General features: G+C 35.1%; 1 protein-coding gene across 1 annotated transcript in view; it reads left to right on the top strand.

Moving 5' to 3' along the window:
- Positions 1–19,075, top strand: part of CREB1 (cAMP responsive element binding protein 1) — a gene marked incomplete at its 3' end in the record, with an annotated part of 42,905 nt that overhangs the window by 742 nt on the left and 23,088 nt on the right. The window contains exon 2 of the mRNA XM_007470005.1: positions 18,114–18,235. Coding sequence (XP_007470067.1) covers positions 18,122–18,235 — 114 coding nt within the window. The remainder of the gene's footprint in view (positions 1–18,113; positions 18,236–19,075) is intronic.

Genomic DNA, 19,075 nt, shown 5'->3' with positions numbered 1-19,075 from the left:
GGGCCCGGCGCGGAGCCGGGAGCCCGGAGCCCGAAGCCACCCCGGGAGAGGCCGCCAGCCGGCCTGGCCCTGCCGGGCGCTGTCCCCCGCGCCACCCGCCCGGCCCCCGCCGCCCGCCTCGCCCCCGACCCGGCCCGCCGTCCGCCCGGGCAGCGCCGCCGGGGTGCCCGCGGGGGGTGGAGGAGGAAGAAGGCGACAGCTGAGGGCAGAGGAGGTGAAGGTGCCTGCCTTCCCGGTAGCCTCCTTGTCTGCATGCCCGCTTCGCGAGGGGAAGCGCTGCTCCGGCTGACCTACTCTCCTCTCCACTCTCTCTTTGTGCAATAAAGTTCGAAACCCAAGGTTTCCTTTCGTACTGTATTTTATTCACGCCCTTTCCCCCATTGCAAAGATGTTTTCTGTGTTTTTCTGCTTACATGAAGGAATGAGAACTCTCGCTTTTTAAAATAATTTTTGACTCTTTCTCTCACCCTCTTTTTTTTTAAATCAGTAGTCATGGAAGTGCATTCTTTCGGGGAGGAAGGGGGTGCTAAGAAAAACATATTGGTAGTAACTTTTTAAAAACTGTTGGGATCTTGTAAAAGGGAAGCTGATGTTTGAAAACAGTTTCGGTTTTAACCCTTTTCAATAAGGGAATAATCACTTGAGAGATTCTGAAACAGTTTGTTGAAACGAATATTAGCCGATGTACTTTTGTTTTACATCACCTTTTTTGGGGGGGGCAGCCGTGGTGTTGGGTCTTCTGGATCTCCCCATGCACCCCCTGCCATGTTTCGCACATCTTTCTGTCTAAATGTAAACAAGAGATTGGTTAATACTAATTCTAAAAATAGGCATTTAAAAGTATCCATTATTAGTCTAGCATGCGGTAGGTAACCCCAGCCCCAGAGCGACAATAATTTAAGCCGCAAGGTTTATTTTTTCTTTCCCTGTTGGGGAAGAGGGAGAGCAGAAAAGTCATTGACACATCAAAGATTAAAAGACAATTTTTAAAGGACCTGGGATATGACCTATTTAAGTTTGTCTTGCCTTCTTCGGAAGTTAGAATTTCATGCTAGCCTTAGTTTGCAGCAGTTTTGCCTTCTAAAGGTTTAGTTAGTATAAAAGATACTTTTGGTTGCCAGCTATTGAAATCTTTTACACTTATTTCCTGATTTGAAAAATAAAGCCAAAATGGTTATTTTAAGTGATACAAAAGATGAACAGGTTATTTGTTTTTAAAATACCTGTCTCAGGGTGTGATAGAATTGTGATTGATACAAGGTTTCTTGTTAGGAATAAATATTGTTAGTAGAAGCACTGTCTTCTGATTTTCTGTTTGCAAGTCACTTTTCCAAAACCTACTTTGCTGTATTGCAAGTCTTTAAAAAACCACCTTAGCAATTTGTCATTACCAAGAAACCGAATTAAGAAGATGTAATAAAGAGTTTTTCCATAAGAATTGGGAAGATGATTTTATTTCCAAACACTGAGGAAATTATGGTCTTGATGATACTATAGATTACTGGTTTTCCTTAAGGATTTTCTGCAAACCAGCATAAGTTGAGTAGAATTTTTTTGCCTTACAGACTGTATGACAATGACTTTTCCTTTATTGAATTAGAAAAAAAAAGTTTTCTGATAGGTTTTTTTCTTCAGTCTTATCCAAAAGATTTTTAAAAATTTTTATTTATAAATTCATAATCTAATTCTTTTAGTAATCTCAGGTGAAACTTTTTAAACTTTTATATTCATTAACATTTGAATATTCATTTAGAGCTTGTTACTGAATTATACTTCTGCTCCTTCCCAGGCATCAGCAAAAATTACAGTTAAATCTGCTTTAACCTTTTTTTTAATGGACATGTATTCAGAAAGCCAATGAGTCTTTGACACAAATTGACTGAAAAATATTAAAAGGACACTTTTTATGGAATTTAAGACTTTAGTGTTACCCTTTTCGAATGATTTTTTTCCCCACATAAGAGCCTAAGGAAACTTAGAAACGTGATTCATAAAATGGCACCTTCCTTTTTCTGCTTTCTGAAATTCATTTTCATGATTAGATCTGATTAATAGACTTTTTGTTTCTTCATAGAGAAGTAGCTTTATTTTGTTTTTCATTCTAAGACATTGGGTTTTGTTTTGGGGGTGTAATATGGTTGCAGTAACCCCACTTCACCTCATTTTAAAAATCTCCCACTTCACCTCATTTTAAAAATCTTTTTCCTTTTTTTACACAGTAGAAAAAATTATTTACTTGTAACCTAATGCTTACAATGTATCACTGAAATTTGTAATTTCATTTCAGTATCTTATCAGGAATGGTTATGTAGACTTGTTTATAGCCAGCCTGTGACATAATCTTGTAAGCATATCTTTCTTCATGTTACAGTGTCACCTCCAGTGATGGCTTCTTTATTGAGTAGTTAGAGCTCAAATCTGAATTTAAGGATATAGGGAATGGAAAAAATGAAAAGATTGTTTTTTTTCTTACTCATGTATCAACTCATCTCTACATTATCACTTGAGACACAATTTGTGGTACTTCAAATATTTAGCATTTACTGTGACAGAATGTAGTTAATGGAAAGAGCATGGGGTTTGGGAATCACATGCCAGTTTGAATCCTCCTGTTGCCACTACTATCATGTGCCTACCCTCAAGGAATTTTGTGACCTACAAGAAGTTTCTTGATCTTTCTCAGCCTTAGTTTCCTTATCTGATAAAATTAGAATAATACCAGCTACTTTATAGCATTTTGAGATAATTATAAAATACTTCCTAAGGATTCAATTAATGACAGCTATTTATTTTTAAGGTTTATTTTAACTTCCTAGCTTGGAACCTTGGGCAAGTTTCTTCTCCATACCTCAATTTCCTTGGTCATAAGTGTACAATATCTAGCTCATACAAATGTGGGAATTAAATAAGTTAATGCATATTAAACATGAGGCATGTCACAAGTGCTCAACAAGTGTTTCCTATTTTGTTTTAAATTATTCATCATTATTGTTAACTGTGTTTTAATACACTGGGCCAGAAGCTGCAGCGAATCCAAAGATGAATTACATTGTCATATCTCTACCCTCAAGGAACTTTTGGGGACATGATGACTAATAATGCAGAGTATATGTCATCAGAAAGCAGTCAAAGGAAAGAGAGATCACACCTGAAGATGGAAGAAAGGATTATGTTTTGTATTTCCAATTTTATTTTTTAATAAGTAATTAATTCAGATAGTCCGTAATTCAAAACACATAGGATGTAATACAGCAGGGAGTCATGTGTTTTGCCCTCCAGTCACCCAAGTGTCACCAGTTTCTTGTTTGTCCTTTCGGAGGTGTTCTGTCCATACACAAGCAAATATGTATTTACTCTCCTCCCCGCACATCCCTTTTGTACAAATGGTAGTATACTGTGTACACTCATGTCTTGCTGTTTTCACTTAACATGGTTTAGCAGTTGGTTTGTGTCGGGACATAAAGAGCTTCATTCTTTTAATTATGAGGCACCTCATCATCTGGATATACCTTGTTTGTTAACTGGTTGGTGAGCTGATTTTATTTTTAGCACTTCTGTGACCTTTTAAAGTAAGGAATGCTGTCATTATGCCTTTATTTCTTTAAATGAAAGATTTCGTTTGAATGAGAGATGCCAGTTTGTGATAGGAAATTGTTTGAATTGTCTTAATTACCTTTTTAGTTTCAGGGTTTTTTTTTTTAAGTTTTATTAAAATGATCGAGATGGGGCTTCCCTGGTGGCGCAGTGGTTGAGAGTCCGCCTGCCGATGCAGGGGACGCGGGTTCGTGCCCCGGTCCGGGAAGATCCCACATGTCGCGGAGCGGCTGGGCCCGTGAGCCATGGCCGCTGAGCCTGCGCGTCCGGAGCCTGTGCTCCGCAACGGGAGAGGCCACAGCAGTGAGAGGCCCGCGTACCGCAAAAAAAAAAAAAAAATGATCGAGATGTACATGAAGAGGAAAGCAAGCTGTAGAAGATTTAAGTCTCAAAGTGAATTTAATCTGAATTTAACTCTTTTGTTGTGGTTCTTATAGCCCTGAACAACTACTTCCTTCTGTTATTTCAACCAGAAATGGTCTATAGTTTTCTCTCTGAATGAGAAAGAACATCTCATGTAGTCCAGATCTTTTATTAAGCAGACTATTCTCATGGACTATTACTACCCAGTAATCCTGATTAGTGTACTAGCTTTCTCCCTGAGTTAATTTTTTATATACTCATTAACTTATTTTTTGATGATTTTCTAATATTTCTTAGTGTCATTATCAGTGAGTTTTATATTTGATATCTAAATAAATGGTGAGTTTCTTCTATATGATTGTCTACTGAGACTTTACTGCTGAGGTAATTTTTTTTTCTTTTTTTTACTGTGAAAGTCCTTGGTCAACCAGTTGACCCAAGTAATACTCATTTCAAGTAGAAAACAAAACAAGTTTCAGTACCTCTTTTTCTTTTTTGGACCTTTTAAGCAGCATTTAACTATAGTTCATTTTAAATATACATGCTGTTAGTGTATTTACACATGCTGTAAGTTTTTTAAGTTGATTAAGCTTAGAAAATGATAACTAATACTCTAGCAGCAGGGACACAAAAAAGTCCCTTATCTTTCAAAAAAAAATCATTAAATGAAGCTGTTACGGTGTATCTCATTCTTTGTATGCTTAGGTTGACAGATATGTTAAAGGTTTTAATGAAAGAATTGTCTTACTATTATTTTGAGGATTTACTAGTATTTTTATGTAAAATATTAATACATGCTATTTTAACCCACTCAGTGACTAAAATATTTACAAAGCACTTATCTTTCTAGATTTGGTTGGGGGCGGGGCGGAGTGGATAATTGAAATCTGTAAAGGCAGAGTTTTCTTCTGGAACATATCTGGAGGCTACCAGGGAATTAAATGATTTCTCACAGTGTCATTGTATCAGTGAATTGCCTTTTGGGGTAGAGGTAAAGATCATGAACTAGAACAATGGCTACTTGTTTTCCTCTGCCAGTTTAATACATATGCTAACTCAGTCATTATATGTGGTTAGTCTGGTTAAACTTTTTGGAGTTGTAAGAAGAAAGTATGGTTTTAAATTTATTCTGTACTATCAAATCTGTAAATGTAGGTTTTTGAGACATATTTGAAGCACAGATAAGAATAGCCATTTGTTTCTCTTCTCACCCAGCATGCCCCTCTTTCCTTAGTATATACAAAGTCTTGTCTTGCGTCCTGTTTGTTTTATTTTATTTTGTTTCGCATTCTTGTTCTTAGCTCTGCCAGTCCTGGCCCTGTAAAGATATGTTTTGTTATTTTACCTAGTTTTGTTCACCTGTCTCCTAGGTTACCAATAAGAAGGGGGGGGGAGATTTATCATTCATACTTTGGTGTTAATTCCAGCAGATAAGTAGAAGACAGTATTTTACATATCCAGTGATGAAAAATTACCTTTATTTATTTAATCAATTCTTGAGGCTAGTTACATGAATCTCAACTTAACAATAGTACCCCTTGTTAAACTTTTAAGTGCCTGAGTTGCTTTTTCTCAGGGTTGAGGTAAAGTAATAAAAGTTTACCATAAATGAGGTGGACTGTCTGAACAAATTCTTCCTGGCAGGATTAATCTAGACTCTGAATAGTCTATTAACAGTCAAGGTTTGGAGAGTAAGAGGTCTGAGGGATCGATGGTAAGTTTTTTTCCTAAAGGAGAGAAGTAAAGACTGACATTTGGTTGGAGAAGAGAGAATTAAGTGAGAAGTTAAAATAACTAAGTAATGACCTTGGTGTCAGAGTAGAGGGTAGGTCTGACAGTTTATTTATACCAATGGTAATAGAAAATGTCTTTCCCAAATATTAGTGAATCTTCTTGGAAACTAAGATTTCTTTCTTCAATTTTGTGTGTGTGTGTGTGGTACGCGGGCCTCTCACTGTTGTGGCCTCTCCCGTTGAGGAGCACAGGCTCCAGACGGACAGGCTCAGCGGCCATGGCTCACGGGCCCAGCCGCTCCGCGACATGTGGGATCTTCCCGGACCGGGGCACGAACCCGCGTCCCCTGCATTGGCAGGCGGACTCTTAACCACTGCGCCACCAGGGAAGCACTCTTTCTTCAATTTTAACTCTTTTCCTAATGAGCTGGTTATCTGCATGTAAGTTTCTGGTTATAATTATATAACAGCATAGATGTAACTAAAACTGTTATCTAAACAAAGCTGAATAACAGTTTTGAGAGTTGTTATCCCTATTTGTGTAAGCGATTAGCAGTAGGAGACTCAGAAATACTTTTTCATCACTGAAGTGGAAATTGTTGCTTGTTCTGAATTCTGTACTCTTAAACGGGTATCATTTCCTCAAAAGTGTCAGTAGCAGCTTTATTTGCTGTTACGGTTTTACTTCCTGCCATTTATCAATCTAGTCATTTATTCAGTGAATGTTTATTGACCATTAGCTTTTTTGTAGTTGGTGGAATAATTACAAGAAAATTTATTCATTTAGGTATTTTTATAGATATTAAATGAAGTATTGTTCTAGTTGCTATAAACAGTAAAGCCTGAGTATGTGGCTTTACTGCCCTCATGGAACTCACAGTATAGTGGAGGTGACAAAAGTATAAGAAAGAATGATTTATATGTGGCAGAGTATCAGTTTTCGCTATCTTGGACTGTTGAGTTTAGAAGAGAAGGCGTTCAGTGAGGAAATGTTTTGTGAGAAAGATAGTATTCAAATTGCATATGGAAGAACTTGGAAGGTAGAAGGAAAGGAGTATATTGTAAGCAGTGGCATGGACAACAAAAATGAAGACATGGAAGTAGAGTGAACTTGATATGTTCACAAGTTGGTGAGGTGAAGAAAGTGTCACATTAACTATAAATCCACACTATGAGAAACCCTGAGTGTGAGGCAGGAAGCTTTTAAGTTATTCATGTAAGAGGAGGAACGACATAAACAGAGGAATGGTGTGATATTTGGGCTAAAATGTAGATATCCTGACTCTTAATCATTTCTCCTTCATGATAGATTATATTGCAGTTTAAAAAGTGGAAATCATCGGGGCTTCCCTGGTGGCGCCGTGGTTGAGAGTCCGCCTGCCAATGCAGGGGACTCTGGTTCGTGCCCCGGTCTGGGAAGATCCCACATGCCGCTGAGCCTGCGCGTCCGGAGCCTGTGCTCCACAATGAGAGAGGCCCGCGGACCGCCAAAAAAAAAAATTGGACATCATTGATTCATTTTTAGCAGCACTGTTGAACTACAATTGACGTACCATACAGTCTGCCCATTTCCAGTGTACAGTTCTATAGTTATTTAGCATGTTCACAAGGTTGTGCACCTGTCACCACAGTCAGTTTTAGGACATTTTTGTTGTCCAAAAAAGAAACTCCACATCCCATAACCATCACGCCTCAATCTCTCCATACCCCAAGCCCTAGGCAACTACTAATGCACGTTCTGTCTCTAGATTTGCCTGTTCTGAACATTGCATATCAATGGACTCTATTGTGATGATCTTCTTTTACTTAGCATAATACTTTCAGGGTTCATCCATGTTGAATCTGTCAGGACTTCATTCCTTTTTATTGGTAAATATACTCCATTTTCTGGATATGCAGTATTTTATTCATGAATTCATGGATATTTGGACTTTTGGGCTATTGTGAATAATGCTGCCATGAACATCCATTTATTGCACATGTTTTCATTTCTCTTAGGTTTATACCTAGGAGTGGAATTGCTGGATTATATAGTAACTATTTTTAACTATTTGAGGAACTGCCAGACTGTGTGCCAGACTTATGGTTGTATCTTTTTACATTCTCACCAGCAATGTATAAGGGCTCTGATTTCTCTGTATCCTCACCAACACTTGTTTTTATTTTTCACCCTTAGCCATTTAGTGGGTGTGAAGTAGTATCTCATTGGGGTTTAGGTTTGCATTTGCCTAATGACTAATGCTGTCTGGCATCTTTTTGTGTACTTATTGGCCATTTATATATCTTGGAAGAAGTGTCTGTTCAGATCCTTTGCTCATTTTTAAATTGGGTTATTTGTCTTATTGAGTTGTAATAGTTCTTTATTCTAGATACAAGCTTCTTAGCAGATATATATGATTTATAAAATTTTCTTTCATTCTGTGGATTGTCTTCACTTCTCTGGCACGAAAGTTTTTAATTTTGACAATTTCCAGTTCTGATTTTTTCTTTCGTTGCTTGTGCTTTTTGGTGTCATATCTTGGACATCATAAATTCTTATTTAATTATAACAGACATTTTCTAAATATTTCTGAAAGCCCAGGCAAACAGGACACCACTATTTAATGAAAAATAACTAAATCTACTAATGCATATTTGGAGTTATACCCCACCTGTTCTGGTCTTCTCTTTTATCCTGTGTCCAGATCCCTTAGTTGAGTGACTGACCAAAAGAAGCAAAGATAAAAATCAAGAAATAACAACTTTGAGTGAAACATTTTAATTCAATATACTATGTTTTGCAAATTATTTGCTATGAGAGAATTTATTATGTTTGTGTGGGTGTAGTATATTGCTCATAAATTCTGCTATTTGGGGGGGAATTCACACTTAGCAAACTTTTACCGTGCAGGCAGTAGTAACTCCTTCATTTTTTTGCAGATGACTAAACTGAGCTCTGGAGAATTTAAATTTACATACTGGTAGAGCCTTTTCCCTGGGCAAGAAATAACAGTGAAGCATAGTCTTCACACTCTGAATATTAACAGCATTATCTCTTTGTGGAGAAAGTTTCCAAGGGTCTAGCTTTATTGATGATTACTAGAAATTTTTGTTCCTCAACAATAGTTAAGTTTTGGTTTATAAAAGTTCACTTGAAGGAAGTAGCCACGGTCTTGAAAAAATATGTTGATTTCATTATCTTATTAGTTAGGTCAGCATCAACAGAAAGATTACCATAAATAGCCAGCTCTTGCTTTCCTTTTTTCCATAATTCATTGTTTTCCTATCATTTCAAAATAGAAGTTTATGGTTTGAAGTCACTGTTAACGAAATACTTGTTTGGAGGGACTTTATAGGTAAACTGATGGTAGTTTATACTTGCCTAGCTCTTTTATATGTATATAATACATATTTCATCTCTTACTATTAGCTTGTGAGCTCTTTGAGAGAAAGGTTCTTGCCTGCTTTAAACTATAGTCCTCATAGTTTTTGGCAGAACACTTATTATGTAATGTGCACAGAAAACTTATTTATAATGAATGAGTCCCTCTTGGAGGGTCACAGATTTAAAAGGCAAGATTAAAACCAGTCCCCCTTTAGATTTGCACAGGTTAAAGGAAGCAGACATAAATGCTTATTAGACAATTAAAACACTGAAATTACAGATTTATTTTTTAAAAGCCAAGGAAATTAGGTTCGTTTTTCATAGCTTAAAAAGAAAGTTTTCTCCTTTGAGTTTTAGTTAATTCTGATGCTTTACTAATACTTCCCACCTCTGAAACAAAAAATAGCATGAGATTGTATTAATCAAAGTGATTACCAGAAATCACTGCCTAATTGGTAAAAAAGTACATTTACCTGGAATGCTGGACTTGATTCAGCATTGATTCTTTCAGGATTAGAGATAAAGATACCTAAACCTGAAGTGAGTCTTTATCAAAACTGTACGTAAAGTCTTTGCTCGTCTGCATGTCATTTTTCAACTTTGTAGATTAACCATGGCTAATTTTTAAGATATAGTTCAATATACCCTTGGTGCTTTGAGTGCTTGGGATTTTTCTGGTAAGCAAGACATAATTAAAATGATTAGCATGTTGCTTAGTAGTTCATGCGGTTCTGCTGTGAAATATTTCTTCACTTTTTATAATATTTGAGGCTAGGTGGTATAGCCCTAAACAGTCTTGTGAAGTTCTTACAAATCTCTTAACATCTTTAGTTCTCCATCTGTGAAGTCACAGCTAAAACCAGAATTCCTGTCTTATGACTCCCACCATATAACATGTGCTGTCTCACTTCAGGAAAACTGATTTTCACTCTTTGATGTCTAATTTGTAAATAATTCACCAAGAATAGCATTTTAAAATTTAGCTCAAAACAGAACTGTTAAAATAATAAACGTTAACTTTATAAACTTATTTTTGAAAACACTTGGACATTCATTTTCCATTTCAATGTAAGTGATTTTCACATAGTCCCTGGGGTTTTATTGAGTAAATGGAATAGTAGGCTATAAATTTTTAACTTCAAGGCATAACTTTTGTAGGTCCTTACAGTATTAACCTTGAGCTAGTTTATGAAGCAGAACTTAAAATTTGAAGACAATTTCACTCTTTAGACAACACGGAAATTGCTTTTCTAAAAGTAACTGTATGTAGGAGGTGCATAATGCCTTTTTCCTTAAAAAAAAAAATCAGCTTCAAAAATCTATTTAGTAGAACTTCATATATAGAAATTTATATAGGGTCACTTCTTTGAAAGGCTCAAGGTGTGAAAATAGTATCAGATGTGTGTTTGCAAAGAAAGGAGAATTGGAAGAGTTGGGATAAAATGTTATTATCTAAAATAATGCATAGTCATAGTTGCTGCTTTGCTAAGCAACACTGTTTGTCTCTTGGTGGCCAGATACGTACGTGAAGGCTTGTTTCAGAGCCATGAGTAGTCTTACCTGAAGGAAAACAAGGCAAATACACTTTGCCAGTACTTAAAAAAATAATAGTAACTTTGATTTGAGAAATCACTAAAGCTTTCTTACTGAAAGATGCTATAGAACTAGTCGCACTAGGATATGAGGATGGCTATATCATAAGTCATGCAATACATTTCTATAAATCCTAATTCACTTCTGTTAAGTACTTCCTTTGAGGACAGCATCTTTCTTATAGAGCATGCTACACATTTTTAAATAACTTATTAAAAATAGCATTTAAATGCTCTGGTAATCACAAAACTGCAATAAGTCATAAAATACAAATCTTGAACTTAATTAAAGCAGTTTCTCTGAGTTCAGTCCAATAAACAAATCAGGGAAATAGTTTTATTAAATAACATTGAAAAGATTCCCCATTGTTGTATGCCTTCTTTTTAGGTAGTGGTAGTTGAGTACTGGCATTTACTATTAATACAAAGAATTTATTAAAACATACAAATTTTCAAGCTTTTGTTTTTGTCTCATAAATGATTAAATCTCACCAAATTCAGATCACACAGAATTAATTTCATATACAAATTACCTTGCCTTCCTCTAATATCTAGACTGTATCTAGGCTAAAGTATGGATTTATATTCCAGTTAAGGGAGAAAGACCTTAGTAGGAGCAAAGAGGAAACTTTCTGAAAATTATGTCAGAATTTACTTAGCTTGATAAAGATACCAGTTTATTTTAGTTTATCACATTGGCTGTTCTCTTTTCCTAAAAATGTATGTATATAACCTTATTTTGCTAGGGTGTGATCAGTCTAATCTAATAAGGTTCTTACAGTTGAATTTGATATGTGTGTTGAGAGGGGAGTGTGAATGTGTACATATATACGTACCTACACACATATATGTACACATGCAGCATTTGAATATGCTATTTTCCTAGCTGGTTTCAGTGAAAGTATGGTGTATTTAATAGCAAAAGACTATTATTAGCATCAGAAATCTGGACCATTAAATTTCCAGTATTGATTGCATACATCTCAGTTCTGCTAGATAGGACATACGAGATAAAGATAAATGAAGTATTTTAAGGTTAACAACCAAAACACAGGGGAAAAAAAGTAGAGGAAAAGAGGCAGTGCAACATAGTCATTGAGTCCTGGAAAGCTAGAGTCCTTTATGTAGCAGCTGAACATTTTGCCACTCTCTTTAGTAAATTAATCATAACACTTATAGAATATTAATCAAGACATGTCGAAGGTGCGAGAATGTGCTAGCAAGGCTTTCAAGCAGTTGTAAAATACTAAAAACAGGTACAAAATAACTGTAGAAAGTATTGTACGTCACCCCTAGATGTTTTTAGGTATGCTTCTGCAAAATGTTTTTAGTAGTATATCTGCCTGTGACAACATACTAGTCATTTACTTTTAAAATCATGTGCCCAAATGTGACTTTTGCTGTGATTACCCTGGAGACGTTAGACTTCTGCTTATGTGATTTCCTTACATCCCTGGACTTCCAGATTGACGAGAAAGAGTTTAGGAGGAGTCGCCCACTTCCTAGGTGCAGGGGAAGTTTTTCTTCTCACTTACAATTAAGGTCATTTGCATTTTAAAAACCACAGCATATGTTCTATTAATTATGAATATATTATTTCTTCTTCACAGTCAAAATTCACAGTTCATTTCTCTGAATACTTACCTCTCATCCTAGACTGGATTAAATTTGTCATAGATTTAAGGGGTTAAAAAGTAAACTAAGTTGTAAGGGAGATGGATTTATTTTTCATAAACTTGAACTAGAATGTTTAGGATCATAAGGACTTGGGCACTTCTTAAAGGTCAAAATATTTTAGGAAAAAGAACAAAGTGAAGATTTACAGCATTCTTTCCTTTTGCTTAATGGTTGTTAGCAAAAATGATGATATGGGCTTATTTCTTTTTTGATGACCTTTAGTTGACTTGACTTGGTAGAGGCAGAAAATACAGAATTAGTGCTGCCAGCAATTTATCCCTGATTTGGTATAGTTCTATACAGGTGCTGGGTAAGTGAATTTAAATGCTACCTTATCAGTGAGGGCTTTACTGGTCTGCTTTTATAATACTGAAAATCCCTCCAGTATCCTTCCCAGCTTTATTTTTTACCCAACACATCTTACCTTCTGATTTGTTACACATTTTACTTGTTTACTTTCTCTCTGCTGTTTCCACACATTAGAATATAAATTCCACAATGACAAAGTTCTTTAAAAATTTATTTCTTCATCCCCAGTAACTTGAACAGTTCCTGACATATAAATGCTTAGATATGATACTGTAATACAAGTATAATGTATATAATATAAATTGTTAAAATTGAAGATAGTGTTGGTTTTGGAAATAATACAAGTATAATGTATATAATATAAATTGTTAAAATTGAAGATAGTGTTGGTTTTGGAAAAGTGAGTTATTCACTTGTGGTGAATTACCTCAGGATTTATTGCTATACAAAGTAGAAGTAAAATACATTGCAACATAAAAATTCTAAACCCAGTGACTTACTTTAAGAGACATCATTCTCATATTCTCATTTTGCCCTAGTAGTTGCTGATTGGCTTGGAATGACCATTCTTTCTTTATCTTTTATCCTTGCTTCTATGCAAGATCAGGCACCAGCCACTGACTCACCCATTTCTCTAAAGGCCTACTATAATTTAAGCCTTTGCTTATACCATTTTTCTTATCAGAAAATAAATCCCCAAATTTTTCAATACTGTATTTGTCTCTAGTGTTTCTTTGGCATTCCAGCACTCTTGACTATTGCAGCATACTCTCCTTTTAAATATCATGGAAGCAGTCATTTGACACTTTATTGGGATGTTTATCTAAACTATATTTTAAACTTTTAAATATCTACTGTCTTTATAAAGGTACAAAAGTGATACAGTCTTAGATAAATTTCTTGAAGCTTTCTAGGATGGAAAGAAAAAGCTGCTTTATCCTCTTTGAAAATTAAGAAAAGGGACTATTAAACTGTTTGATAAATTTTATATTTTGTAATATATGTGAATGGTAATATTTTTATATTTGCCCAAAATTGAGAGGCTAGGTGACCTACTCTTAGTCTGTTTTCTTTACTATGAACTATGTACTAAAAGGAAATAATATATAATTTTATTAAGTGGTCTGCATAATTATATGTGTGTGTGCATACATCTTGTGTTGTCAGTTCCTAAGATCAGAGCACTTAAAAATTGAGAGAGATCTTTTAATTCATCTCTCTTGTTTTCAGATGAGGAAACTGGAACACAAAAAGCTTAATTTCTCCAACAACCACTTGGTGACAGATCCAGCTTTCCACCAAGTGTTAGGCTCTTTCCCAACTACTTAGAACAGCATTCTTCGTTTTGCTCAAGATTGGGTGCATAATACTGCAGGATCACTCCCTTTTTATTTTTCATGTTACCAGTTAGAACTCTGAAGACCATTGTAGCAAAATGGCATGTATCTTTTTTTTTGGCTGCGTTGGGTCTTCGTTGCTGCGCAGGCTTTCTCTAGTTTCAGCGAGCAGGGGCTCCTCTTCGTTGTGTTGCAGAGCATGGGCTCTAGGTGCACAGGCTTCAGTAGTTGTGACGCATGGGCTCAGTAGTTGTGGCTCACGCACTCTAGAGCACAGGCTTAGTAGTTGTGGCGCATGGGCTTAGCTGCTCCACAGCATGTGGAATCTTCCCGGACCAGGGCTCATACCCATGTCACCTGCATTGGCAGGCGGATTCTTAACCACTGTGCCACCAGGGAAGTCCCAAAATGGCATGTATCTTTGTGAATTTATTTTTTTAAATTGGTTTTTTTTTAGGAGTGACACTATTTTGAAATTTGCTTAAAGTTCAGTTTTCAAAGAATTATGTAAATTTTTAGGGATAAATTCATAAAAATACCTAAATCTTAAATATCAATCCCAAATAAATTTTGGAATTCAGAATTATTGGAACAACTCTTAAGAATTCTTCACAAAACTGTCAAGACTAGATTTTTCATGATTTCTAAGATTCATTGTTTCTAATGTTCCAGGTCCAATATTTGTACAACATTCCCTCTGAGTTCATATGTACCTGATCTTTTTTTAATTTTACAGTAGTATTCAGTCTTTGTTTTTGCACTCTCAGAAAGCATTCATTTGTGTAATGAATTAGGAATCTCCTTTCTTGAGTAATTTTGGAAACCTACGTATTGGGTCTAATAACTGATCCTGTGTCTGAAGTACTGCTCTGCTGGCTCAGACTGCTCCTGGGTTAATAGAAAAATTGAAGACTGTACACGTTATACCATAGCATCTCTTCTCTCTCCACCTGAGCATACAAACAAAAGTAGAGTAAAAGCTTTCAAAGTCATAATTAAGGTGCTCTCTTTAAATGCTAGTTTAGTTGGAGACTGCTATTTCAGTACCCTCAAGGTGAAAACCAAAAAAATAGTTTCTGTTTTAGTTGAGTCCTTTGAATTTCTTATCTAAGACAAATTGTTTTTCTGTAAGTAATTCTCACCTGTACTTTGAGGAAGGCCTGAATTATCTGATGAAAGACAGTAATTGTACTGTTGCCCAAGTGGTTGATATCTACTCAGACTCATTAAGAAGGCCGTCCCCCACCTTGAAAAAGGATTGGTAGTCTGCCTGAATGAAATGATAATAAAACACTGGCAGTTTGTTTACATGGGGGATGCTAACCATTGGAAATACCACACTTTGTTTTTAGAAGAAAGTAAAAAATAAGTAAAAAGAATATTATCTAGTTGGGGAAGAAAGAAGGATGCAAATCACATTCCTATTTTGAATGTGTCCTTGTAGCTGTAATTACTTAAGTTAGCTAATGGTTTTATTCTTTTATTATAGAGTGATAAATATTTTATTTTTTGAAACAAAAAGTTGTAATGATACCCTATACCTTAAATGTCAAAAAAAAAAGAATTAAGTAGCCCTGACATACTGAAAAGTAAACAAAAACAAAAGAAATATGATCTGTGCTTTGGATTACTTTTAATCAAATGGTGGAGTGAAACTATATGGATGACAGCGTGGGTTAAAAATAAATGTGGCCTCGACTTAAGTCTTTCAAAAATGGTTGCATATTCTCTCTCTACAAAGGAAGTATTATGATGATAAATCTGTATTTATCTTCTCATTCTCATTAAATTGATGACTTAGGGGAGAAGATAGAGAAAAGTTTGCGGGTTTCTGCTCTTATTTAGCTTGACTCAGTACTGTCCTCACATGGATTTATTTACTTATTTTATTGTTACTAAGATTAGATTTTTTGCTTTCATGTGCCATTTTCTTCCAGAGCAAAAGTATGGACAGTATTTAGTATACATAAACTATTTTGCTATTGATGTTGCTTTCTGTTATTTTTGATGTCTTTCTTAAATTTTTTAGTTTAAAAGAGCGCAGGTTTTAAGTGTACAATTCAGTGAATGATCACAGAGGGTAATAAAGTTATTTGATAATTTTTTTTAAATAGTTATTTTTACTCTTTGGAAATGTAGGGTAAACAGTTTAGGTGAATCTTAAACAAAAATACTAATTTCATATAAAAAGTATCAGATTTAAAAAATTTTAGCAGATATCTCAAAATGACTGAAGTAAAGCTTTTGGTTCAGTTTCAGAATGTTATCCGTCATTTCTGGTATTAAAATTTCTTTAATCGTGCAAGTAATCCTGAATCCATGCTTATGGAAAGAAAGAAAAATAAAAGTAAAGTACTAAAATATGTAAAAAGTAAAAGGTGAAAATCATCCTATACAGTTCTATCAAATCTCTCTTCAGAGCCACCACTTATTACGATTCAGTTATAACTTCCCATACCTCTTTTCATGCATACACCCTTACAACAATTTGTTTTACTTGTTTTTAACATAAATGGGCTTCTACTTTATAGTATATTCATAACTTGCCATTTCACTCAGTCTGTCTTGGAAAGCTTTATGTGTCTTTACATTATAGATAGACTTCATTATTTTTTATTGCTTTAATTTTTTAAAGGTCCTCCTTAATGATGGATACTTGTTTCCAGTTTTCTGCTATTATAAAAAAAATTCCATCCTTGAAACATATATCTCTGTGTTTCTTACTGAATTAGTAGTTTCTCTGTATTCTAGATGTTATTGTGTTGATTTTATGTAGCAGATATTTTCTCCTTGTGTACTTGCCTTGGTGGCTTTTGTCATATTAATGTTTTAAATAATTATGTAGTCAAGTCTGTTGATCTTTTCCTTTGTCATCTGTTTTGTGGCTTCTGTATTTCTACATTATTTATATTCATTTCTACAGAGATATTTTCATTTTTAACTGTCACTTGTAAAAACACTATCTTCTTATAGAATCCTGTGAATGATGGCAAAATGTTAGCATGTGATACATTCTGATGGCGTGTAATAATCACATAAGGATCAGTGACTATTTTGATGTCAGAGTTATGAAATAAATGTAATAAATTCTGGAAAAGCATTGGAGTTCTTGTGTTGTTTATGGAATCACCATAGGTAGTCCTCACTATTAAATTTATTTTTGACAGGTAATATGCTAGGTTCTGAATGGTAGCAGTAGTACACAAATAAGAAGTAATCCCTTTTATTGTGACTCCTTTAGACACAGTTGCTTTCCCAGTTATATCTGCTTTATATAATCAATTTCCCTAACCTCAAGGTAGCAGCTACTGCTGCTAGGAATTTCTCTTCACTTTTGCTGTCATCCAGTGCCAGATCTAAGAAATATAGTAAACTCTTAGCAAAGCAGGTTCCAAAAAGTAAGAAAGATCAGCCTTGATTAACTTATCTAGAATTTTGCAGTTAAAATTTTAAAAGGTGTTTTATTGTGTGTGTGTGTGCACATACGTGTAATGTTGCACACTATATATAGGGTAAAGAGTCAGAACACAAAGTAACCTCTTCAGTGTTTGAGGTCTGACTCTGTGTCTATTAATCCCACCTTTCTACCTTGATACCCCATAACTTGGGCTGTTGAAACCTGGGCTATTTTGTCCTACCACCAATAATTTCCCGAGGAAGCAGCTTATAATTCTTCTGTTTCTTCCCTATAATAGGAGGGAATACCCACATAGGCGGTACCTTGAAGCCAGTATCTCATAGACCCTGTCATCAACTCACTTCTTCTCTCTACCCTCCCTCCTTACCTGATTGATACATTTTTGAAAAAATTATAATTATGCTGCTGCCCTTCCTCCCCTTGTTAGTTGGGAAAATTCATGGAAGAGAGGAATCCCGTCTTCTATAATAGATGGAGTAATATCCCATTGGGAAGAAATGGCAAAGGAAAAAGTTTTTTCTTTTTTGAAAAGACTAGAACTTTTATAGCTCAGCATATTTGGACAAGTCTGACAATAATTCAACTACATAATAGTTTAACTAGATTTCTGAGTGCATTTGCTAACCTAACCACCACATATACTTATTTACAACTTGAAAATTGCCTTTAAAACCACAAAAGCACAAAGCACTGTAGTGCTTGTAACACTCTTCCATATTATTGTAGGTAACTAAATGACCATGGAATCTGGAGCAGAGAACCAGCAGAGTGGAGATGCAGCTGTAACAGAAGCTGAAAGCCAGCAAATGACAGTTCAAGCCCAGCCACAGATTGCCACATTAGCCCAGGTATAAAATACATGGAGAGATTCCAAGTTGTCTCTTCTAAGAGGAATATGTTTTAAACAAGAGAACTTAGTTTTTATTACAGAGATATACATAAAATGAGCAGAAACATTCTTAGAATATCAAAATTCCTATTTACTTAGTATTAGCCTAATTTTAGAAATGATAGTATTGATTCAGTAACATAACAGAAAAATGTATTGTTAAACACTAACACACTATTTGTAGTGACATGATTCAGAAATAATTACATTTAAACTGATGGGTAGATTGTCTCTTAAACAAAGGAAGAAAACCTAATATGATAACTGCTTTTTTTCATGTCATATAGATTCATTTGGGAGCATGGGAATGCAGATAATCTGAAAGGCTAAATTTACATGTGCTTAAACTAAAAAATAGGATAAGCAAATAAATTGACACACAAGTAAATTTCAAGGATGATAGCAGTTTTTGTCCCTGTATATTTTAAATATGATTCATGATTCTTTCATTTTGTCTTTGTCTTAAGATTTCTAAGCTTATATTCTCATTTTTGTTCTTGTGTATTTTTTCTCAGATGTTTTATTAATAATTGTTGGCATATATATGAGTGAGAAAGGTGGTTAATATAAAAACCAAATAGCAAACAATAACCTGCTTAGGTAAGAAAATGTGATATTGCCTCTTTCAGATGAAAGCTCCCAAAAGAAAATAATCCTAGCCAAGGCTCTGGTATGTTGAGCTTCAGCTTCCCAAAGAGTTCAAAAGCTCTCCTAGAGGAGTCATGAGCAACAATGGGTCTTGGGATTTAGAGGGCTAACCACAGGTGGTTACCACACTGAGCTAAAATATGGGCCAAAT

Source organism: Lipotes vexillifer, unplaced genomic scaffold (genome assembly GCF_000442215.2).
Source record: "Lipotes vexillifer unplaced genomic scaffold, Lipotes_vexillifer_v1.1 scaffold341, whole genome shotgun sequence".
NCBI classification, from domain to species: Eukaryota; Metazoa; Chordata; class Mammalia; order Artiodactyla; family Lipotidae; genus Lipotes; species Lipotes vexillifer.
This window is presented reverse-complemented; position numbering and strand designations above follow the sequence as displayed.